The following is a 25,520-nucleotide window of genomic DNA, read 5'->3' as shown; positions in this document are numbered from 1 at the left end:
AAATAAAATGATATTGAAGATCTACCTGTACAAGACTGATAAGTGATAAGCTCCTGCTAGACAGAGTTTGCAAGGTAGTATAATCCTTCTAGTCCTTTCCTGAAGCTTTCTCAAAGAAGTAAAAAATTTCAGAGATGACTCTATCAGAAGCTCCAACCTGTTGAAAGATTCTCACCCCTTTGCTCACTACCCCAGTCATCATTCAGCTACCGAATACCATCATAGATGCTGAGCTATTAGCACTGACATGAATACAATGTAAATAGCAATTCTCAGGATGGTCTCTTAGGGTTTAAAATCCTCAGGGATCCAAGCTGTCCTAGGAATAAGACTTGCTCAACCCAGTTCAACACAAAAAGCAATTAATAATTAATGAAATTGAGAAGTCAGTCCACACTGTAGCAGGGGGGCAGGAGTGCAAGGGCACCTGGCTCTAGGGGTCCCAAACAAAGCAGGTTTGGTCACTGCCGCTGATATGTGCAGGTAGGCAGTGAAGGTCAAATGGGTCATGTCTTGGCGTCACTCAGGGTCTTACTGGTTTAGGACAGTCTATTGCTTGAGGGGATGCTTTGCCTGCAGGATTTTTTGCCTGCGTTAAGAGATAGGTTGGAAAGAATTTAATCAATTACAAAGTTTGAGATCAAAAAAGGAAGCAGTTGAAGTACTCTTTCAACACTAGGTAATCCATCTTTGAGGAAGCTGGGATTTGTGTGTGTGTGTGTGTGTGTGTGTGTGTGTGTGTGTGTGAAAGAAAAGGCAGCCCCTCGTAAGGGAAGGGGTCATAGCCCAGCCTCTGGAGAGGCGGTTTTAACCGCAGCATTACCCCTAACCAGCGAAAAAGTAGGTGGTTCAATCACATCAGCTCTCAGAGCCTCAGTATCCTTGTCTATAAAACCAGGGGTAGGCTTGATGGGCCCCGCCTCGCAGTAATTTTCCACTCTGAGGCTTACGGAGAAGTCCATACAACGAATTAAATTCCTTCAAGGACTGCTGGAAGTGAACTCAATGGTCAAGACTGAACGATTTGCTCTTTTGGTCCAGTATGGGCGGCCATAGAGCACCAGTCCTGTTTAACTGATTAATATACCTTGCCCAGACACGTGATGATCGTTTAAAACTCCGCATCTTCCCTACTTCTCCCAGAACCCAGGGATCTGGGAACGTGGGAACCCAAGGATCTCGCTTTAGCTGCAAAACCCCGCTCCTGGAGGGGAGGAGGCAGGGAGGAGGCGGGGGTGGGGGTGGGGCAGAGGTCTAGCGGTGCGCCTGCGTGGTGGGGTTGGGAGGACAGAGGTCTCGCTGCCTGCAGTTCGCGAGCTCTGAAAAGCGGGCGGTTTCCTCTCGAGCTGCGTGCTGGTGAGTGACGCGAGACGGGCCCGGCGCCTGGGCTGCTGGGTCAGCCAAGCCCGAGGCTGGGTTGGGTCTTCCGGGTGAGGGAGGATCTAGGAACCGGGGTGACTTCCACTCTTCCCCTCGGAGCTGCCACGAGGCTGGCATTATTGCCTAGGTCACTATGTAGCAGGGTTCTCGCATAGAGAGTCGTGACACCACGGCTTTTCTTAACAGGAAGCAACTTTATTCCTGCCGGCACTGCTCAGTTGGGCTCGTACCCGAAGAGCTGAGCTCCGAATGCCACCCGGTGTAATTTTTTAGATATTTTCTACTTTTTTAATCTCCCACATGTGGTGATAGATACAAACATGCTGTCTGATTAAGTGGTCTCGTGTTACAAGGTCATGAGGGTTGTGGTTACCTACGCGCATAGCCAGGTTACCTTGAGGGTTTTTTTTTTTTTTTCCTTAGGGAGGGGGGACCCTACCACAACTAGGTTAGAGAATGCTCTAGAAGAAACGGGGGCAGGTCTTTTGTTTGTTTTTGTTTGTTGTTTTTTAATGTTGGGTGTAAACAACCTTAAGTTTGCACGTAATTGTGCTTAAGGTGCATCTGGGAGGTTCATTTAATAAATATTTATTGAGCACCTGCCATGTGCCAGAGGGTGAACATGAATCATTGAACAAACAGACACAAATCCCTGTCCCTTTGGCACCTGCAATCTGGGAAGCCAGTTTGAAATTTGGGCTGTAGATGCAGATATTTAGTAATGTCCATGTGAGTGGTTGGTAGTGGGAGCCAGAGAGGAAGGTGAGGCCAGTGGGAGAAGGGAAGAGCCAGGCAGGAATCTCCCAACCTGTTAGTCTTGGGCAGAGGAAGGAAGAAACCAGAAGAGTCAAAGGAAAGGGAGCGACAGGCCGGCAAGAGTGGAGGAAATCCCAGAGATTTCCACCTTTTATAACAAGGCCGGGGTCTGCAGAGCCATTTGGGCAGAATAATTGAACAAGATCAGGATGGGGAAGAGTTGTTTGTTTGTTTGTTTTAAACATGTTAGGAAGCTCGTGTTATGGAAATGGTTATGTGTTGTGTTTGAGTGTGGGTTCTGGTCTTTCTTTTGGGCAAGGTCTTCAACCTGTCTCTTCCTTTTCTCCATCTAGAAAAATGGGGACAGATGACAGTACCATCCTCATAGGGTTGTTGGGTAGAAGGGGTTCGAGACAATGATTATAAAAACTTTAGCCCCGTTCCTGGCACTTAGTAACATTCAGAGAACCTGCTGAGAGAAGGGCCTTTCCTAAGATCCCATGTGATTAGAACCAGGACGCGTCCTCTGGTCTATTTAGTTCAGTGCTCTTTTCTCATGCTAGGCTACAAGGTAGATACTCAGATAACACAGTCTTTATGAACAGCACCGGAGTGAATTTTTCAGTTGACCATTGATTTGGTGTTATTTGGGGATATGACTTATCACTAATTGGGAATCCATTTAATATCATAGCAACCAAATATGGTACGCTTAACATCAGTCAAAAAAGAGTTGAGTGTCCTCCCTACTCCTTCACTGGGGATGCATTTAACACCACCACCGCCTGTCCTCTCAGATCTAGAACTTGGTGTGTCATATTTTAGGATTTTAATTTTGTAACCCAATCAATTCTTTATCCTTTAAATGTGTTGTTTGTTGTGCTCTCAAGGGATATTGTGCAATTATCTTAACCTTAGTTAAATCTAGTGTTTGACAGTTGAAAAATTTCTAATTTAATACAGAGGGAGAGAAATTTAATGGTGTGCTTTTCATGCTGATAAAAAGTATTTGGACAAATCTACAGTGTGCATATTTTAGAGAAAGCACACATAGAAAGTAATCAGAGAAGAGGGCAAAATATGAAACTTATTTGGGAACAATTCCTTTGATTGAAAATTATGATGCTGTTAATAACCTCTCTGGGGCAGTTATCTTTGGACCCAGCATCAAATGGAAAATTTTGCTTTTTAATTCTTCCATAATTTACACACAAGGTGATTCAGTAGAAAATTTCCTTTTAAAAATATGTTTAGCCCTACAAGACATTTTGGACTTCTTGATGTGAGGAGATAGGATGCACACAGTAACATCTTTAAAGATTCTTGCTTAAAAAAATTCAACCTGTGTCTAAATCGAATCTCTAGATCTAACTACCAGTCAAGGATAGGGAGGCGGGGGTGGGGGTGGGGTGGAAGGGTGGGGATAGAAGAATGAGGTAAATGACACCCCGAAGAAGCAAGCAATCAAAGGACATTCCATAGACAAAGGAATTTAGCAACAAATGTTTCTTCAACAGTCAATGGCATGAAATAAAATCTGTAAAATGGGGATAATGATACTTAATAGAAGATTAGGAGATACAGTGCCAACACCAGAACTTCATTTTGCTTCTTTCATTAGCTCAAATTGTAAACCCAGAATAAGCTGATCCTTTACTTCTTTGGCTATTTTGTATTTCAGAATTTCCTATAAGGTGAGAATTTAAAAATGCTTTTAATGTTTTACTTTTTTTTTTTTTTAAGTTTTCTTTCTTTCTTTTTTTTTTAATCCCTCCACGCAACGTGGAGCTCAAACTCACATCCCCAGGGTCAAGAGTTACATGCTCTTCTGACTGAGCCAGCTACCACTGATGTTTTGCTTTTGTATAAGTAAAACTATTAAAGTAATTTCCATTTTGACCAATGAATAAAAGAATTGTTGAACATTTGGTTACATCTCAAACAGCTAGTGTTTTTGTTTTGCTACTAGATTAACTTCTAGCTCTGGAGGAATATATCATGTTTTCTTTTAATCAAGTCACAGTAGGAGGCTTAATCAGGACGGTATAAAAATGAATGTGCCCGAATTATGAAGCCAAAAACATTCGTCTTCCTCAGCCTTTTGAACTTGTTCCTATTAGTAAAAAATTGTAACTAGATTTAGTCTTTCTTTGCATATTTGCTTTACGAGGCCAACTCTGGCAGGAGACTACATCTTTTCTGGATCCCAAAGATGGTTTTTTCCTTTCCTTGTTCGGAATCATAAGTGTGCTTTCTTTTTTTTTAATTGTTGACTATTTTAAAACTTTGTGATTTAAAAACTTTTCTGTTTATAGGAGTTGCTCTATACAGAAGTCTTGTGAGACCACTGTGCAGCAAGGTGATGATTATACAAAGAGTGGTATTGAATTCCCGACCTGGTATGTATTTGTATCAAAGACCTGGTCTTTGATAATTATTAGTGAAAATGAAGGAACAAAAAGTAATAGTTAATGTGGTAAATTAAGGTAGGAAGATATTAACCCTAGTAGAGATATTGGAAGAAACTCTTTAAATAATATAATATTCAATTTTTTAAGTGATCGCTTATCAAGGCTATCTGTTGAAGAAAAAAGGTATTTTAGAATTATTACACTTAAAATGCTATATTACCCAGGGCACCTGGGTGACTCATTTGGTTAAGCATCTTGACTCTTGATTTTGGCTCAAGTCATGATTTCACGGTCATGAGATCGAGCCCTGCATTGGGGTCTGTGCTGACAGTGTAGAGCCTGCTTGGGATTCTCTGTCTCTCTCTCTCCCTCTCCCTCCTCTTTCTCTGCCCCCACTTGGACTCTCTCTTTCTCAAAATAAATAAATAAACTTAAAAAATATTATAGTACAAATATATATGGCTTTTGTTTTTTATTTACAGTATGTATGTATTGTTGATTCTTAAAATTTGTCTTTCTGTTCTATGTGAAAAACACTGACCTATGTCTGTGCTGACATCTAACCTGAATCATAGAAACTTAGGTATGAAAATAACCTGAGAGGTTTGGGCCCATGTTGCTTTGGTTTTACTGTTTACTTACTGTGTGGCTTAGAAAAATCACTTACCTATTCTTCCCCCAGCCCCTTACCTTTTCTGACTTCCATTTTAGAAAAGTGAGATGTTAGATTAAAGTGTTTATTCTTTTTCCACCTTAGACATTTGATGACTCAATCAGTAGGAAGTTTGCTTATGTTAACATAACTGAGTAAGAATACACTTTGATGACATTTTCTGCTTACAAATTTTTCTTTCTATATTTCAAATTTTCTAATTTCCTAATTTTCAAGACTTTATTTTAAAGTAGGCTCCACACCCAACCTGGGGCTTGAACTCACAACCCTGAGGTCAAGAATCACATCCTCCACCAACTGAGCCAGCCAGGCACCCCAAGGCTTTACTTTTTAAAAAAATTACATTCATCCTCATGGGCCCCTCCAGCTCAAGCCCATCTCCGCCTGTGGTGTTGCTTTCGTAACCTTGCAGCATCCCTTGTCCACAAATGCCTGCCTATGCCTATCTGAATGCTGGTGCCCTCAGCTGGGATGCCCAGTGATAACAGCCTGCACGCAGCCCCTCCTGCAGAACTTAGCAGCAAGACAATCCCTGCCTGCCACCTGACCCTGATGGGAGATGAGAGAAGCTGGGGCTGGGGTCTCTTCATCATTCAGCATATCGCATTTGGAGAGAAGGTGCATTAAAGTGAAGCTTCTGACTCTCCTACATAACCTGTCTAAAATTGGATTTGGGAAATGGCTTTGATCAAAAAAAATTTGATGAGCAAATTGGACATTTGAGTCCCATTCTATGTAACACTGTCACATACAGACACAGGCCCATATCAAACTTTCCTAAGACACTAGTACATTCGGAGTCATCTCATAAAGTTAAATTTTATTTTGGAAAAAAAAAAATTATGGGGTGCCTGGGTGGCTCAGTCGGTTGATTGTCCTACTCTTGATTTTAGCTCAGGTCATGATTCTAGGGTCATGGGGTCGAGCCCAGAGTCAGGCTCAGTGCTGAGTGTGGAGCTGCTTGGGATTATCCTTCTCTCTCCCTCTGCTCCATTTGCACACGCTCTCTCTCTCTCAAAAAAAAAAAAGAGAGGGCATCTGGTGGCCCAGTCAGTTAAGCATCCAACTCTTGATTTTTGCTCAGGTCATGATCTCACATATTGTGAGTTTGAGCCCTGTGTCAGGCTCTATGCTGGCATCACGGGGCCTGCTTGGGATTTTCTCTCTGTCTCCCTCTATCTCTGCCCCTTTCCCACTCGTACTTTTTCTCTGTAAAAAAATTTTAAAAATTACAATCCAGTTTCCATTTCTTCTTAAGATGAGGAAGAAATGTTTACTTAACTATTTATTTTGGCTGATGTGTTTCTGTTATGTTGTAAAATTTGATTTTCATAATTAAAAAAGATGGCTGTGAGTTTTTACTTTTTGAAATCTTACAATTTTACAACAGATGAGGTGATTTACCTGTAATAATCTTTAAAAAGGAATTTTGAAGTTGATGGCAATATTTTATAGGAACTGCTTGGAGAAGATAAAGAGCAACTGAAACTATTTGAAGAATTTATGCTGAGTTACAGAGAAATTACAGAACAATATAGATTTATTCATGTCTGTATTAAAAGGGAGTTCTCTGAATCCTAGAGTTACCTTTTAAAGAATAATAAATACACTTTGCTCACGTCATGATCTCATGGCTTGTGAGTCCGAGCCCTGCATCTGGCTCTCTGCTGTGAATGCAGAGCCTGGAGCCTGCTTTGGATTCTGTCTCCCTCTCTGTCCCTCCCCTACTCACGCTCTGTCTGTCTGTTTCTCTCTCTCAAAAATAAATAAACAGTAAAAAAAAAAAAAAATCACAAGGACATACATTTAAAAAAAGAGAAATAATTACATAAGAAAGTGACTTTTTGATTTTATATTTTCCTTAATATTTTAGGAAAAAATGGTAATCCAGTGGCAGAAAATTTCCGAATAGAAGAAGTAAATTTACCAAATAATATCAATGAAGGACAAGTACAAGTGAGAACTCTTTATCTTTCTGTGGATCCTTATATGGTAAGAATCAGGATTTTGTGACTTGGTGAAGATTAATTGTATTTTCATATTTTTTATGTTGCATCTGAATTTCATTGTGCAATCCTCATGATTAATAAATATTTGAGCAATTATATCTTGAAGCCGGGGAATTACAGGTTGCCTTTGTTTTTATTCACTTGTGTTGTGAGGGAATGTTGTAGAAGAAATGTTTTCATCATAGTAGTACATGTTAATCCGATTCTTTCAAATGTCCAGATCACTTCCCGGTTGTAAATAACATAGTGAATTAGGCTTGGAAGTTCTCTCAGATTGATCTAGTTTACAAGGCAGGCTCTGTATAAGACCTTTATTCTAGTTGGTTTCTTTTTGAAGGAACAGACTCACTTATGCTATTTTTAGATAAAGAGGATTTATTGAAAGATATTGTGAAGGACTACAGTTGAGAAGCCCTTAGGCACATGGACTTAGTCTCTATAAAGACAGATAGATTTGGGGGCACCGGGGTGGCTCAGTTGGTTAAGCGACCAGCTCTTGATTGTGGCTCAGGTCATGATCTCATGGTCGTGAGTTTGAGCCCCACATCTGGTTCCGCGTGGAGTTTGCTTGGGATTCTCTTCCTCTCCCTTTCTCTGTGCCCCTCCCCTGCTCGTGCATGTGCTCGTGCTCCCCCCCACCCCCCGCCGCCACGCCTCTCAAAATAAGTAAATAAACATTAAAAAAAAGAGAGATAGTTTTTTCTTCTTTTCCTGTATGAATGCTTTTTATGTTATTTGCCTGCCTGATTCGAACCTCTAGTACATTGTTATATAGAAGCGGTGAGAGTGAACATCTTTGTCTTGTTCTTGATCTTAGGGGGAAAGCATTCAATCTTTTGCCATTAAATATGTGGGATGTAGATGCCCTTTGTCAGGTTGAGGAGATTTCCTCTTATTCCTGGTTTGGTTTCTGATTTGTTGAGTATATTTATTATAAAGAGGTGTTGGGTTTTTTTTATTGTGATAGAATAGATCTAACAGTATGCCATTTTAACCATTTTTAAGTGTATAATTCAGTGGCATTAAGAGCATTCAGTGTTGTGCAGCTGTTACACACTTTCCATATCCAGTACTTTTTCATCATCCTAAACAGAAACTCTGCCCTTTAAATAATAAAATCCCCATTATTCCCTCCCCCCAGAAGCGGTTTTAGATTTTGTCATGTGCATTTTCTGCTTCTATTGAGATGATCATGTGGTTTTTGTTTTTTAATCTATTTATGGTTTGTTATATTAATTAATTTTCAGATGTTAAATCCGTCTTGCATTCTTGGTCCTGGTGTGTTTCCTTTGATACGTTGTTGGATTTAGTTTGCTACCATTTTCTTGAGGTTTTTTGCATCCATAAAACTGTGAGACTATATTCATGGTCTCTTGTTTCCTTGTGATGTGTTTGCCTGATTTTGGTACCAGGGTACTCTGGGCCTCAGAATGGGTTGGGAAATGTTCCCTCCTCTTCTGTTTTTGGAAAAGTTTGTGAAAAATTGGTATTCTTCTTTCAAAGATTGGTAGAATTCAAAGCTATCTGGCCTGGGTTTTTCTTTTTGGAGAGTTTTTAAATGACTAGTTCAATGTCTTTATTTGTTGTAGGTCTACTAGGCTTTTCTATTCCTTTTTGAGTTGGCTTTTGTAGTTTGTGTTTTTCTGGGAATTTGCCCATTTCATCTAAGTTGTGTAATCTATTGCCATCGGTTCTTAGTATTTCCTTGTAATCTTTTTTTATTTCTGAAAGATAGGTAGTAATGCCCTTTCTTTTATTCCTGATTTTAGTAATTTAAGTCTTGTTTATTTTTCTCTTGGTCAGTTTAGCTAACACTATGTCAATTTTGTTAATTTTTCGAAGGACCAACTTTTGGTTTTGTTGATTTTCTGTATTGTTTTCCTGTTGTCTATTTCATTAATTTCTGTTCTTTGTACTAGTTTTACAGCTTTCTTTGAGTCTTTATTTATGTAAAATAAAAAGTTAAAAGAAAATCAGGATAGCTTATTCAATCCAACTGGGTTAGATCAGTTAGTTGACTATGTACTTTGGGGCAAAAATTACATTCTTAGCTCAACCCCTACACCAGAATAAATTCCAACAGATAATAAAAAAAAATTTTTAAGTGAAACTATAAAAATTTTTAGAAAAAGCATGGGTAAACAATTGAATGATGTTGGGGAAAGACTTTGTAAGAATGACAGCAAACCCAGCTAATACGAAAGAACATGATTGATAAATAGACCTATTTTTAAAAACATTGTATTTTGTAAAACACAATAAAACAGGATGTACAAAATCAAAAGATCAATGGCAAACTTAGACAAATTTGCAATAGAAATAAAAGATAATAATGGCTGATATGCAGAAAGTTTGTCTATATTAGCCTGTGAAAAGTTGGGCAAAGAGACAAATAAGCAATTTAGAATCTCTTTATATATTACTGTTCTTGTACATATGCTTGCTTCCTGCTTTTGGCTTTTAGAGTGCCCTGGTAGGGCACAGAGAAAATCCTGGCTGACCTCTTCTCAGGCTTCATTTACAGTGGAGACCCAATTGGCAATACCAATTTTCTGCCAGGATAGTTGTAGCCTTGGGAAGGCTCCTCTTCCCTCTGATCCAGGAGTGTAATTTCAGGCTCTGTCTTCAAGTAACACCAGTCATAGTTGATTATGCTTACCACGGAAAACAGTTTGACGACTTCATTCAAAATTCTTCCCAGGGTAGCAAGAAATTTTTCTTTATGGGCTAGGGGAATGAAGTGGTGACTGGTCTAGAATATTCTAAAGAGACAAAAGACAAATAGATACCGAGGGATAAATTAGGGCATTGATTTCCCATAGATCTAAAGATGCTCCACCTTTCAGTGGAAGCCAAGACAAGCTCAGTCAGGCTATCAGCCTCAATACTCTAGACTGTGCTGAGCAAATCACATGAGGAGAATAATTACCCCCAATTCAGGAGAAAAATGGCAGTGCACTATTTAGTATTCAGGGTCAATTCTTGATGATGATTGGTGTGGAGTTCTTAAGACTTCAACACTTCAATGTATAAATAAGACATAGCTCAGGGCATCTAAGGATTACATATGCCCTGATGAACAAAATGTAAAGCCTATCATTTAAGCCCAGGATAATAAATACAAAGTAAATTAAGAGAACACAATTTACCAAAATAAAGCCAAGGTTCAGGGGTAGAAGGGTTTTAAAAATGAAACAGAACAGTCAAAAAGGAATAGTTGAAAACAAGCAGAAAGGATGTGTTTTTCACAGAATTCTCTAAGTTGGAACAAACTTCCTGTTCAGCAGAATTCCCTCTGAGAGACTTATAGTGAGATAAATTCATGACCCAAGGATTTTAGGGGTGGAGAGATGATGAAACAATTAAGATTATGACATGAACTGGATTCATGATCTTCACTTCTAAACACCCCCAACTTCAAATTTTTTTTTTTTTAACGTTTATTTATTTTTGGGACAGAGAGACAGAGCATGAACGGGGGAGGGGCAGAGAGAGAGGGAGACACAGAATCTGAAGCAGGCTCCAGGCTCTGAGCCGTCAGCTCAGAGCCCGACGCGGGGCTCGAACTCACGGACCGCGAGATCGTGACCTGAGCCGAAGTCGAACGCTCAACTGACTGAGTCACCCAGGCGCCCCTAAACACCCCCAACTTCAAAATAACAACAAAAAACCTCTTTTTCCTCCAGGGGAGTATATAGCTCCTCTGTCCACTCATTTCATGCTACAAAGCACTGAGTTTTTCTTGAGACTGTCTCTTCGTTCTCTGTGTTCATTCTGTATGTCAGTCTCAGGTCCTGTGGATCCTCCTTCCTAAGTACATCTCAGTTCAGTCCATTTCTCAGTAAACTTCAAGGACGTGTATTCAGTCTGAGTCATCATTGTTTCTTTTTCTCCTAATGGAGTATCCTTGCAAACACTCTTCGCCCCCTTAGACTGTCTTCCACACTGCAGCCAGAAATGGTAGTTGTATAATAACAACTAATCACGTCACCTTTATGTCTAATGGCTTTCTTTTAGTCTTGAGATAAAGACTAACATTTTGGGCATGGTCTAAGATGCTACATAGTCTGGTCGCTGTTTGCCTGCCCAGCCTTACTATACCCTACTTTACTTCTTCCTCTTGGATGCTGGCCTCACTGGGCCTCTTTCTTGTGTAACACACCGGTGCCTTTTTTGCTCAAACCTTATATCGATCATGTTTTTCCTTTGCTGTATTTTTTAATGCTTTCATATCTTAGGAGCTTTCCTAATCCTGGAGAGCCAGCTCCTCCCAGCATATTTTAGAGGTAACAAACAACTTGCCTGGAACACACCAAACTGCCTCCTTCATCTAACTCACACAGGTGATTTTCCCTGCCCCAAATCACCCCAGGGCCTGGTACCAGACAACTAGGGACCACCCCTCTAAGCCAGATCCCACTGAAATTATTCAAGCTGTCTCCTCCTAAACTTACTCAAATTTCCCTACCCTGTCTTGTCCATTTCTTCCCCCTGAAACCATAATAAAGACTCTGGGCCATGCTCTCCTGTTGCTGTTTTTTCTTCCTGACTAACTCTGGTGCTTCCCCCTGTGGCCCTGTGTGGTATGGTGTGCTCCTCCTCTTGGGACTTGTAAGTAATAAACTCTTCTTCTTTTTTGTAATACTTGTCTTTTTGTTTTTTATTTTTATTTTTTGAGAGAGAGGGTGCAAATGAGTGAGGAGCAGAGAGAGAAAGAGAATCCCACAAGGGGCAGAGAGAGAGAGAGAGGAGGAGGGAGAGAGAGTGGGGGAAGTGGGGCTCACCCAATGCAGGGCTCGAGCTCACCCGAAGCGGGGCTCTAACTCATGAACCATGAGATCATGACCTGAGCATCGTGACCGAAGTCAGATGCTTAACCAACTGAGCCACCCAGGCACTTTAAACTCTTCTTTCAAGGTGGGTGTCTCTGTGTCTGTTGTTCTTCCATACCTGACTACAACAAAATCCTGAGTACAATTAAAACAAGCCTTTATACGTGTTGTCCCTCTGTCTCCCTCCCGCTCCTTTCCTGTTACCTGCCCAATCCCTATTACTCTCTTAAAGCCTGCATTAAAAAGATTTGCTTTGATAAGTCGCCTTCCACCCTCAGACTCGTCTTCTCTGTTATATTTTCTCAAAAATGTACCTTGATCTTCAGGATTTCTTCCGGTTGTAATGAAGAATGATCTGTGTAGTTCTTAGATGTCTGTCTTCCCTAATAAAAAGTAAACTTATGAAGACAGAGGTCTTATTTGTCACTGTATTTCTAGTGACTGGCATGGCGTTTATTAAGTATTAATTAAAGGAAGGAGAGAAGAAAATAATTTTGGTTCCTTTTACTAGACATTGTTCTTAAAAAAAAAAAAAAAAGAACGTATCCAAATTCATAATTCATTTTAATCCCCATCTTTACACAGTATTTTCCATGGTTATATTTAATGTATATATACTATTTTTATTTTATATTTAAGTGACTTTATGTGTATTTTCATATGATAAACGAGTCCAAATATTATTTTGGTGGTTATATAACATTCGATTGTGTTGACATCATTTGCTTACCTATAGAGAATTACTGTTTGTACTTTCTCTGTTAGCCTTATTTAAGAGTCAGGTCCTTGGTCCGGCAGTATTCAGTGGCTGCTGCACTTGCTTTCCAAGAATACTTGGAGGGGCACACTAGCAGAAGTGTAGTTAGTATATTCTCATAGAAGCTTCTCCCTCAATTCCCTGTTTGGTCATTTACCCTGGTGAACTGAACCCACATAGTCAAGTAGCCTTCTATCTTTTCTATCTCCTGGATCACACTGTAGGCCTCTACGTCTTGGCTTTCATAAGTGGGCAAGAGTGAGCCACAGAGAGGAAGAGAGCCTTGATTACTTCCCAGAGAAATCTTTAGCTCTAGTCCCATGGAAGGGTGTGGTGCCACTGTGACATTTTGCCTTTGTAGTAGAAGGAGAACATCCACCCAAAGTTATGGGGTATGATGTAGGGCTTGGCCTGAAGCTGTGATGAACAACTGTGTAAAAAATTGTTTCATTTCTTTTGGGTTATTTCCATTGGGGAAGCAGAATTGCTAGGCCAAAATAAGTGAATAATATTACAGTCTATATGTTGGTAGTTTGCTTTCTATAAAAATTGGACAGTTTTATAATAGCAACATGTTAAGTGTAGCTAATGCGCCACAATCCATTGAAACCATTGACACATTATTTTTGCTAGCATAATGTAATATTAAATTTGTTTAAACATTTTAACAGCTTTGTTGGAATATTATCACGTATCATACAATTTATACATTTAAACTATACAATTCAGGGGTGCCTGGCTGGCTCAGTTGGAAGAGCATGTGACTGTTTTTTTTTTTTTAAATGTTTGAGAGAGAGAGTGAGTGTGTGTGTGCACGTACACACTCACGAGTGGGGGAGGGGCAGAAAGAGAGGGAGACAGAGGATCTTAAGTGGGCTCTGTGCTGACAGAGGCTCTGGACACTTAACCGACTGAGCCACACAGGTGCCCCAAAAAGAGCATATAACTCCCGATCTCAGGGCCATGAGTTTGAGCCCCAGTTTGGATGTAGAGATTACTAAATAAATACATTTTCAAAAAATAAAGTGTACAATTCACCGGTTTTTAGTCTGTTTACAAAGTTGTTTAACCATTACCACAATCTGATATTAGACCATACTTAAAGTCCTTTCTAATTGTACTTATTTTTTAAATTTATTTTAAAAAATTTTGGGGGCGGGGACACCTGGGTGGCTCAGTTGGTTAAGCGTCCAACTTCATCTCAGGTCATGATCTCGTGGTCAGTGAGTTCAAGCCCTGCATCGGGCTGTACTGACAACTTGGAGCCTGGAGCCTGCTTTGGATTCTGTGCCTCTGTCTCTCTCTGCCCCTCCCCCACTCACACTCTGTCTCTCAAAAATGAATAATCGTTAAAAAAAATTAAAAATAATAAAATAAATTTTGATGTTTATTTCTTTTTTGAGAGAGAGAGAGAGAGAGAGAGTGCAAGCAGGGGAAGGACAGAGAGAGAGAGAGAGAGAGAGAGAGAGAGAGAGAGGGGCAGAATCTGAAGCAGGCTCCAGGCTCTGAGCTGTCAGCACAGAGCCTGATGTGGGGCTCAAACCCATGGACTGCAAGATCATGACCTGAGCTAAAGTCAGATTCTTAATGGACTAAGCCACCCAGGCGCCCCTCTAATTATACTTCTTTACTTGTTAGAGAGGGGATACATTTTTTTTTTAAAAGATAAAGAATAACTGAAAAGAAGATAGAAATTAAGATAAATTTAATTTAACACTTTACTTAACATTACTGACTATATACCTTTCTTTTAGTCACCCGATAAATTAACAAACTGGCCAGTATTATCAGGCAGAATTATCCTCATCAACATTTTCTTTTTTTAGCGTTGCAGAATGAATGAAGACACTGGCAGTGATTATATAACACCTTGGCAGCTGTCTCAAGTGGTTGATGGTGGAGGTATTGGGATTGTAGAAGAAAGCAAACACGTACATTTTACTAAAGGCGATTTTGTGACTTCTTTCTATTGGCCCTGGCAAACCAAGGTTATTCTGAATGGAAGCAGCCTTGAGAAGGTGATGTCTAATATACAGTACGGTAAAACCTTGGTTTGCGAGCATAATTCGTTCCAGAAACAGGCTTGTAATCCATAGCACTCGTATATCAAAGGGAATTTCAAGAATCGTTGGCTTAGTTGTGATCGTGTGACATTTGACATCATGTAGTACTCCTGTTGCAAGACATCACTCATTTATCAAGTCAAATAAAATTTTTTAGAAATGTTTACTTGTCTTGCGGAACACTCGCAGAACAAGTTACTCACAATCCAAGGTTCTACTATCTGGGTCTTCCCCTCCCTATAAATCATTGTGCATTTGGCATTCGGTTCAGTGGGTTATCAGGGAAAAAAAAATAAAAGCATACATTTTCTTTTAGATGGCTGCTAAAATGTGGAAAACCTTTGTTTCTTTTCCACTGTTGGCCGTAACTATATGACAGTTCTTAGATTATTAGTGAATAGTGTTGTTTTTCATATTTAATTTATTTCTTGAATTTTACATATATAAAATAAAACCTGAATTGTAAGCATCAAAAAATAATTTATACCAAGGGAGCCAGAAGTTCTCTTATAGTTGTATGCTTTAAAGTTTCCTATGAAATTGCCATTTGACTTAAACTCATTTGGTTTGTGCTTAAAATTCCATTTTGTATCAAAAGTCCTGAGTTCAGTGTCTGTTGTTAGTTGGATTATGTGAAATTACCAATACTTGTCTGTATTGACCTATAAAACCTGGCAGCTTCATGTAATGCAACCCAATTTATGTCATCAGGGAAGTTATTTTATGTCTCTGAACCTTAGTTTCCTCATGTGCAAGATGAAAATAGTAGCTCTTTCACAACTGAATGTAGAAATTAAATGCTATGATAAATATGACTAACGCTTTCTAAAAAGCTTTATAAAATTTTAGTATTTTTTATTATTAGAAATTCTTTTTTTTTTTTTTAAGTTTATTTATTTTGAGAGAGAGAGAGAGGGTGCGAGGGGGGTGAGGAGAGAGATCTCATGAACCATGCATGAGATCATGACCTGAACTGAAATCAAGACTTGAATACCTAGCCATCTGAGCCACCTGGGCAGCCCTGTTATTATGAATTCTTATAATCAGTTAAAGGTGACTGTTAAAATACAAACGATATGTGGGAGATGTTATACAATAATTTTCAACTTAATGATACCAGTAAAATATATTTAACAAGAAACTTCTTAGCAGGAAGAAATATTCAGCAGGTTCTGGTTTTTCCCTGTCATTTTGCTATGGAGGGAAATGGGGCAGCTGGGGAGAGCTTCAAAATGCTTTCGGCACAGTTATTAGAAATGAAAAGGAATTCAGAAGGGATGGAGAAAGGATATTTGCTAAACACAAACCTGTCTCCCAAAGTTTCTATATTGGACTTACTAATAAATATTACCTACATGATATATTTTTGTGTACTGTAGACCTAAGTATTGTTGACTTTAATACCTTGATTGCCTTTATGTACACACTAGATCTGACAGCCATTTAAGACTGCTGAATACAAACTGCCATTTTGTTTATGGAAGTTTAACTACAAATCAAGTTAATGTGGTGAATCTTCTTTCTTTGAAAAAACTTCTTTACGTATTTTTGAGAGAGTGAGCAAGAGAATCCCAAGTAGGATCCAAGCACTGACAACCCAGAGCCCAAAGCAGGGGCTCTATCTCATGAACCATGAGATCATGATGTAAGCTGAAATCAAGAGCCAGATGCCCAACTGACTGAGCCACCCAGTCCCCTTGGAATTGCTCAGAGGTTTTAAAACCTTCCTACTTTGCCTAGTGTTTTCCCCTTAAGTGTTTCTTTCTTTCTTTTTTTAAATATACTTGGCAGCATTGATAAGAAAGAATGATAAGTGTCTTTCATGTAGAATTCTTTAAAGTTTTTGTTTTTTACTATAAAGAGAAGTAATACTTATTTGTTTTTTACTTTGTACAAGTAAATTATAGAATTTTCACTAGACTGAAGAACGGTTCACTGTTCTAGAAACCATATCAGGTTGTTTATTAAAATCTGCTTGGAATGCCATTACAAAATACCATAGACTGGGGGCTTAAATGACAGAAATTTATTTTCTCACAGTCTGAGATCTAGGTGATGGAAAATTTGGTTTGTAGTGAAGTCTTTCTTCCTGACTTGTAGTTGGCTGCCTTTTTGCTGTGTCCTCACAGGGCATTAGCCTTTCTTCTGTGTACGTGTGGAGAAAGACCTCTGGTGTCTCTTCCTTTTCTCCTAAGGATGCAAGTTCTGTTGGATTAGGGCCCCTCCCTGATGACCTCATTTAACCATGATTATCTCCTTAAAGGCCCTGTGTCCAAATATAGTTATATTAAGGGGTAGGTCTCAACATCAGAATCTGGGGGAACACAACTCAATCCATAACAGGTTTTTCTCTGCCTTGTTGATTTAAAATAGGAATTTCTAGTATTATTTTTTAAAGTTAGATATTTTATTTTAGGTAGACCCACAACTTGTGAATGGACACCTTTCATACTTTCTTGGAGCTATAGGTATGCCTGGTTTGACTTCCTTGATTGGGATACAGGAGAAAGGTCATATAACTGCTGGATCTAATCAGACAATGGTTGTTAGTGGGGCTGCTGGTGCTTGTGGATCCTTGGCTGGGCAGGTAAACTTTCTGAGAACTATTTGATTTTCTAAAAACTTGAATTTCTGGATACATGTATATAATTTAAAATATAAAATTGAACAAATGTATAATATTATTTTATATATTTCTGGTAGGAATGATGTTATTACCTGCCTAGACTCTCTTCATAATGATATGGAAAATGTAGATTTTTGTATCTTGTTCTCTGTTAACCAGAAATAGACATGGTAAATGCTAGAGCATTGCTCTAATCAATATAAGGAAGAAACCCATAGAGTACCTATCTGGAATTCCATGACATGAATTAAAAGACAAACTCATATTTTTAAAAGGAATCTTCAAATAAGAGAGCACTTACTGGGTTCTAGAAATACAGTAAAGATTATAATAGAATTTTAAAGTATATTGTTTCATGACTAAAAGTCTTTATTGAAACAAAATATTTTATCATAGGCCTGAGAAATCTTGAATTGCAAGTTAGTGATGTTTTGAGTCTACTTCTTTTATGAAATCAGCTTTAAATTGTGAGATTTTAACATTCAGACTAAGTCTAATTTTAGTCAATCTTAATTTGTTTTTTAGCAGTGGCATTATATCTGGTCTTAATTCTTTTGGTTTCAAATAACTTTTAGCCAAAGTCCTGTAATCTAACCTAAACTGTGATGAACACTCTCATATACTCGTGATATCTTGTATACTCACATTTTTACACTTAAATGTAGCAACGGAAAGTTGTTTACTTTTTTAAAATCTCCCCCCTAGATTGGCCATTTGATGGGCTGTTCCAGAGTGGTGGGAATTTGTGGAACACAGGAGAAGTGCCACCTTCTGACCTCAGAACTGGGCTTTGATGCTGCAATTAATTATAAAAAGGGGAATGTGGCAGAACAGCTCCGTGAATTTTGTCCAGCTGGAGTGGATGTTTACTTTGACAATGTTGGTGGTGACATCAGTGATACAGTGATAAGTCAGGTTGTTTGCCAATTTGTTACAAATTTGAATGCTACATTTTATTTGCTGTGCTTTTTACCTGATACCGAAAAAAACCTATAGAATTGTAGGGTTTATTGTGAGAAATAATGTTAATGATCAGTATTGTAATTTAGTGATGCAGAAGAGCTTGCTGACAACTACTTCCGTTTGCTTGCAGATTTGCATATGAGCATCAATTTCAGTTCTTTGATAGCAGTATTGTATTTTTCACCTGCAATTTATTTTTATCAAAAATTACAGTTGTAGGGAGGTGTGCCTAGCTGGCTTGGTTGGTCGGGCATGGGATTCTTGATTTTGGGATTGTGAGTTCTAGACCCACGTTGGGTGTTAGAGATTACTTAAAGATAAAATCTTAACAAAAAAATTACAGTTGTATTGTTCCAGTGGTGAAGTTTTGACCCTAATTCCTCATCAACTAACTCACTCACAGCCATGGCCTCTGACTTTGGGTAGGGAAATGATTTTCATAGATTATAGTTATTTACATTTTTTTTTTAACGTTTATTTATTTTTGAGACAGAGGGAGACAGAGCATGAACGGGGGAGGGTCAGAGAGAGGGAGACACAGAATCTGAAGCAGGCTCCAGGCTCTGAGCTGTCAGCACAGGGCCCGACGCGGGGCTCGAACTCACGGACCGCGAGATCATGACCTGAGCCGAAGTCGGCCACTCAACCGACTGAGCCACCCAGGCGCCCCAGTTATTTATATATTTTTATTGACAATGTTATAAAATATCAACATTAGCTATTAACACGGCATTGTCCTTTACTATGTACACACACACACACACACACACACACACACGCACACACATATTGCAGTTGAGGTTAAATTATTTAAAAATTCTCTTAACATTTATTCATTTTTGAGAGTGAGGGAGACAGAGCAAGAATTGGGGAGGGGCAGAAAGAGTGGGAGACACAGAATCAGAAGCAGGCTCCAGGCTCTGAGCTCTCAGTACAGAGCATGACGTGGGGCTCGAACTCACGGACCGCGAGATCATGACCGGAGCTGAAGTTGGACGCTTAACCCACTGAGCCAGGCACCGAAGGTTAAATTATTTAAATGCAAGGAAATACTTTACTGCTGCTACTAACAGTAGCAACAACAATGATGATACCGGTGTAATTCTTTTGTGCATTACCAAACTCTCAATTACCTCTGTTCCTTTGGAAGGGACTTGTTTCCTGGCTAATTAAAACTCTTAAATACATATAAGGAGTAAATCTTCAAAGCAAAATCAATTAATTGGCACCAAAGGATTAAATTACAGTAGTCAAGGAGGCTTTTGCTGAGGCAGCCATAAAATCAGTAAACATAGGAAAGGCATGTATCTTAGGGTATAATCATCAATTTTTCCTGAACAGATGAATCAGAACAGCCATATCATCCTGTGTGGTCAGATTTCTCAGTACAACAAAGATGTGCCTTATCCTCCTCCACTACCCCCTGCTGTAGAAGCAATCCAAAAAGAAAGAAACATCACAAGGTATGGACCACCCTTTTCCCCTTACTACCAGATTCATGAGTTTAAAGATCATAGATGTATATGAAATGGTAGTGTTTTTCATATATAATTCTTCCTTATTAAGTAAAACTTGAAAATGGACATTTTTTTCAGTATTTAGGTTTTTGTTAACCAGAGCCCTGGCAAAAACTTTTTTTTTTTTTTCACATTTATTTTTGAGAGACAGAGACAGAACATGAGCAGGGGAGGGGTAGACAGAGAGGGAGACACAGAATCAGAAGCAGGCTCCAGGCTCCGAGCTGTCAGTACAGAGCCCTTCACGGGGCTCAAACCCACAGACTGCAAAGTCATGACCTGAGCTGAAGTAGGACGTTTAACTGACTGAGCCACCCAGGCGCCCCCTGGCAAAAAATTTTCTAAAAAACATATCGGTTCTATCAATCTTTTGCAAGTCTTTTTTTCCCCAAGTGATAGAAACTTAACTCACATTGGCGTAAGTGCAAAGGTAATTTATTGGCTCACGTTTCTGAGCAGTCCGGTATTAGTATTGGCTGGACATAAGGTTTGCATAGTGGCATCACCAAGTTTTTCTCTACCTTTGGGCTGTGCTTTCTTTTGGGTTGGCTCTGTTCCTTTGCAAGCTCTTCTCTTGCAGCAGATCAAGAGGATGACTGTTATCTCTAGTCTTACATGTTACCAAGTTAGCAACCCAAGCAAAAAGAGAAAGCTCTCTTCCTCTCAGTTTTATCAAAGCTGATACTGGCTCCGACTGGCCTAGCTTTGGTCACAGGAGAGTGGGGAAAGGATATTACCCACAAAGTAAAATCACAGTGCTAATTACCAAACAGGGTTTTAATGCTAGCCAGACCACAAACAATAGAAGCCCGCTACACTTACACATGTAACTACACCTAAAACTGTATCTGGCCTGATTCTGTGTGATTAAGTCCTAATGTTTGAAAGACTAACAAATATTAGAGTTCTGGAATGATTTGATTTTGAGCTCTTTCACCCTCCATAGTCTCTGATCATTATCCTTTTCTTCCCCACTACAGAGAAAGATTTCTGGTGTTAAACTATAAGGACAAATTTGAGTCTGGCATTCTACAGCTGAGTCAGTGGTTTAAAGAAGGAAAGCTAAAGGTAGAACTTGCCTCTATTCTTTTATCAATATCATTGATATTGACATAATTGATATACTTTTGTGTTATTTGAATTTATTATAGTGAACATATTAGCTTTGTAATAGGAATTCCTACAAAATTGCACTGAATATTGTAAATTAAGTTTACTCTCAGGTGAGTATAACTTCCTAATTGAGAAACCCTCTACTGTCAGTCGCTTTATCTAAAATTTTATTAACCTTTACTTTTCTTAGATTATAATACAAGATAAAAAGGTGTTTTTTTTCAAATTTTAATATTCATTAATTTAACAAATATTTATGGAATGCTACTATGTGTTAGAAGCTGTGCTTTTTTTCTTTCTTTTCTTTTCTTTAAAGTTTATTATTTACTTTGACAGAGAGAGAGAGAGAGAGAGGAGAGAGAGAGGGGGACAGAAGATCCAAAGCAGGGTCCATGCTGACAGCAGAGAGCCTGATGCAGGGCTCAAACTCACAAACCACGAGATAATGATCTGAGACAAAGTTGGTAGCTTAACCAGCAGAGCCAGCCGGGTGTCCCTAGAAGCTGTGCTTCCTCAAAATCTTTTAAGCACCTCCCCGTACCCCTATCTCACCACCACTATACTTCTTTCCTGCCCTCCCTGATAGCCTGATATATTTCTTGGTTGCTGGCTGAAAATCAGGAGTTATTCATCTGGGGTCTAGAGACACTGACCTGGGATGTTCTTGAAACTTGCAAATGACAGGCAAAGTTACATGTGCATGTGCTTATGTTTATATACTTTGTTTTCTGAAAAGAGGGGATAGCTTGTGATGTTGCTAATTGAAGATTAGACAATGGGAAAAGAGGATTTTATTTTTTTATTTTTTTAAGAAGATTTTATTTTTAAAAATCTTTCAATAGGAAACTTCTGTGCTATGTCCATGAGATGAAGAAATCTATTTTTAGACAGAAAGTGCTAAATAGTATTACTGCCCTTTGCCAACATGGAGAATATTACAGTTGACCTTGAACACCTCAGGGGTTAAGGGCATTGACACCCTCCATGCAGTTGAAAATCCCCATGTATCTTTTGACTCCCCCAAAACTACAAGTAGCCTACTATTGACCACAAGCCTTACTGATAACATAAACAGTTGACTAACACATATTTTGTATGTTATATGTAATTTATACTGTATTCTTACAATAAAGTAAGCTAAAGAAAAAAATGTTATTAAGTTACAAGGAACAGAAAATACATTTACAGTACTTATTTATTGAAAAAAAAATCTGTGTATAAATGGACCTGCACAGTTCAAACCCGTGTTGTTCAAATGGTCAACTTTAAATAGACATGATGAAGTCTAAAGAATACTATATTTGGTTATTTTGACTTACAGATTAAACAGACTGTGGTAAATGGATTGGAAAACATGGGAGGTAAGATGAGTGTAGGTTTATTTATCATATGCATGAGCTAAGCACAAATATTCCCTTTTTTCCTTTACTTCTACTTCCCTCGTTTTTTTTTCTTTTTAAATCATTTATTTCTTTCCTGTAAACCCATCCTGCAGGTTTACTTAAATATCTTAATCAAACTCCATTAAAGTTCAGCTTAATGGTATTTAAGAAAGTATTGTTTTCACATTTCAAGTCATCAAATAAGTATTTCTTTGGTTTTGAAACAAGTTATGAAAAAAAAATACAAGTATCACAAAAGTGATACCTTCTAGGTAACTTTTTCAGATTGAATCGTTCTAAGACATCATAAGATTCTATTAAACAGATTTTCAATATTTAGGTTTTTTTTTTCCCTAATACACAGATTTCAACATTCTTTTGTCTGTTTAAAATGAAAGAGATTATATCAAACTGTTTTTGTTTTTTTTTTTTTTTTACCTTTTTAGGAAAAAATATTTAATACATTTGGTCAATATGTTTACTAAACAAATTTTACTCATTTTCCTGGCATAACATGCATATTTTACTTAGTAAAACTTTATGGTTAGATTTCTATTATTTTTAATAGTAACTGAAAAATTGTGCTGGCATTTTATCCACATACTTATTTGCTTCTAGTCTTCAGATTCTATAAACAGTGAACACTGAGGTAGATACCAATTAAACATTTCTAGTTTGGGTAAAAACACATTTTTAAGATGTAAATTGAGTTAGTTTAGTGGTTTTGCCAATATTTCACTTGAGGTTCTCTTCATGAAAATTTCCTTCTATAGTTAATATTAAAATAATTGAAGAAATTATTCAAATTAATTGCATGTGTTCGACCTACTGATAAACATGTATGATAGTGACATTTAGGTTTTCATATAACCTAGTTTGTTTGTTTTCTTTCTAGTTGCATTCCAGTCCATGATGACAGGAGGTAACATCGGAAAGCAGATAGTTTGCATTTCAGAAGAAACCTCTTTGTAATATGTATAAGCATCTTCATCAAGGAAATACACAGATTTCTTTCCATTTTACTCAAAGATTTTTAAGATATTTCATAAAAAAAAATCTTAGACTACAGATAGCTTTTTTTTAATGTTGATTTTTGAGAGATAGAGACAGAGTGTGAGTGGGGAGGGGCAGAGAGAGAGGGGGACACAGAATCAACGCAGGGCTCAAACCCACAAGCCATGAGATCAGGACCTGAGCTGAAGTTGGATGCTTAACTGACTGAGCCAGCCAGGTGCCCCGAGTACAGATAGCTTTTAATTTGAATGTGATCATAGGTAATATTTTCTGGTTGGATAACATTTTTTCCTTTATCTTCAATATCATATATGTTCTCTGTATCCAACATGAGTATTTACAATAATAGACTGAAGTCAACATGACATATTTTTCTTTCCTTTACCAATATTACATATGATGTTTTGATTAGACAGTCTGAAACCCATAGAGATTTGATGTAACTCTTTAGCAGATCATACAAAATAAACAGATTTTTACAGTTAATAACTTTCACTTAAAATAGAATGCTTGAGGGGTGCCTGGGTAGCTCAGTCGATTAAGCATATGACTCTTGATTTTGGCCCAGGTCACGATCTCACGGTTCCTAAGATCTAGCCCTGTGTCAGCATCGTGTGCTGACAGCGTGGAGCCTGTTTGGGATTCTCTCTCTCCCTCTCTTTCTCTCAAATTAAAAGAAATATATATAGAATGCTTGAGAAGACACATTGTAAATATACGTTGACCTGGAAATGCTTTACATAACTCTTGAACTGTAATTTGGTGTAAGAATAGAATTGGTATGGCCTTTTCATGTGGAGATGGAGATGGCAGAGTGTGTGTAGGGGTTTTGGGGGAATCCAGAGCTTGTGGAGCAGTTTTTAGGATACAGAGCAGAGGCTTTGTGAAATAACTGAGGTCAGTTAGGTCGATGGAGACAGTAGTTTACTAGAGGATGATCTATTTGTGTTTTGCTAAATAATTTACTGTATAGTCTAAAAACTCATATATTGACGAAAGCAAGTTTGTTTTAGGTTAGCAGGCACACACTGTCACATAGTGTAAAGATTCCGAGGGCAAATAGATATGAACATCACTTGAAGTTTTAGGTGATTAGAAAGATTAAGACAACAAAGACAGTTTTAGCAAATGACAGGACTTAAAATGACAGGACTGACTGAACAAATTAACAAACGGTTCTGAACACGAGTTTCAAGATCTATTAATGAACCTCTAAATAAGAGGGTTTGTTTCATTAATTTAATCAACCATTTGCAACAATAAAATCGAGGATATTTTTCTAAGTGTTGTGCTGGTTTATGGTCACCTGTTTACACCCTGCAATATACTTTTGTCTATAACATTTGTAGAAAGTGGATTGAAATTTTGTTAGTAATCAATCACTCCAGTTGACCTCAGTGTTCTCTTTCTTGCTTTATATACCTTTCCTGGACCGTTTCATCTCCAGAAAGGTCTGTATGTTGATAACTCCCAAATCTACACCTCTATTTCTGACCTTTTACTTGAGCTGGGGACCTCCAAGTAAAACATCCTTTTGACATCTGGGATAAACTCTGTTTATCTAAAGTGGAATTACCTTTCTCTTACATGTTTCTACTTTGTTTTTAAATCACCATAGTTTGTGCACCCAAACTACTACTCTCTCACCCGTTCAGATACCTGTTATGAAATCAAGGCTTGTGTTTAACCTTGAGAATACCCTTCTTAGAGAACTCCTTTAATTCCCACTGCCACGATCTTGAGTTCCTCGTCCTTTGGCACACAGCAAGTATTCAAAAATTAATAATTTGAAAGTCTGTCAACCCCATTAAGCTCTAACACGTGGTGGCATCCAGCCTGGAACTCAAGTGTTCTAGTCCGCGGTGTAGATATCCGAGAGCTCTTTCTATCCCAATATAGGGAACGCAGACTCTGGAGAATTCATATTACAAAAAAAGTTATACACCTGAGTCTCAATTCTTACCCCGTCCCGTATGCAATGCAGAATCTGATTCTGCAAGTTCGCTTCTCAGTCAGTGAAGCTT

The 25,520-nt window shown here is 38.3% G+C and overlaps 1 protein-coding gene across 5 annotated transcripts; it reads left to right on the top strand.

Moving 5' to 3' along the window:
• Positions 1–1,263: 1,263 nt before the first annotated feature.
• Positions 1,264–24,544, top strand: PTGR2 (prostaglandin reductase 2). 5 transcript variants are annotated; one of them, XM_049611418.1, is made up of 10 exons: positions 1,264–1,356; positions 4,452–4,535; positions 7,094–7,212; positions 14,645–14,836; positions 17,298–17,468; positions 18,213–18,422; positions 19,812–19,933; positions 20,968–21,055; positions 22,422–22,461; positions 23,378–24,544. In XM_049611418.1, the coding sequence occupies exons 2-10, from the start codon at positions 4,499–4,501 to the stop codon at positions 23,452–23,454; spliced, it is 1,056 nt and encodes a 351-aa protein (XP_049467375.1). In that variant the 5' UTR covers positions 1,264–1,356; positions 4,452–4,498; the 3' UTR covers positions 23,455–24,544. The 5 variants fall into 5 exon arrangements, with proteins under 5 accessions (XP_049467375.1, XP_049467378.1, XP_049467377.1 ...); XM_049611419.1 differs by lacking the exon at positions 1,264–1,356 and adding an exon at positions 1,386–1,641; XM_049611421.1 differs by lacking the exon at positions 17,298–17,468.
• Positions 24,545–25,520: the final 976 nt, after the last annotated feature.

The sequence above is a fragment of the Panthera uncia genome (genome assembly GCF_023721935.1).
Source record: "Panthera uncia isolate 11264 chromosome B3 unlocalized genomic scaffold, Puncia_PCG_1.0 HiC_scaffold_1, whole genome shotgun sequence".
NCBI lineage: Eukaryota > Metazoa > Chordata > Mammalia > Carnivora > Felidae > Panthera > Panthera uncia.
This window is presented reverse-complemented; position numbering and strand designations above follow the sequence as displayed.

What these genes read in the sequence shown, in the direction of transcription:
- PTGR2 (XM_049611418.1), top strand. Translation starts at nt 4,499, where the DNA reads ATGATTATACAAAGAGTGGTATTGAATTCCCGACCTG. An exon ending in GTGGATCCTTGGCTGGGCAG is followed by an intron (nt 17,469 to 18,212) that starts GTAAACTTTCTG and finishes TCTCCCCCCTAG; the next exon opens with ATTGGCCATTTGATGGGCTG. An exon ending in GTGATACAGTGATAAGTCAG is followed by an intron (nt 18,423 to 19,811) that starts GTTGTTTGCCAA and finishes TTTCCTGAACAG; the next exon opens with ATGAATCAGAACAGCCATAT.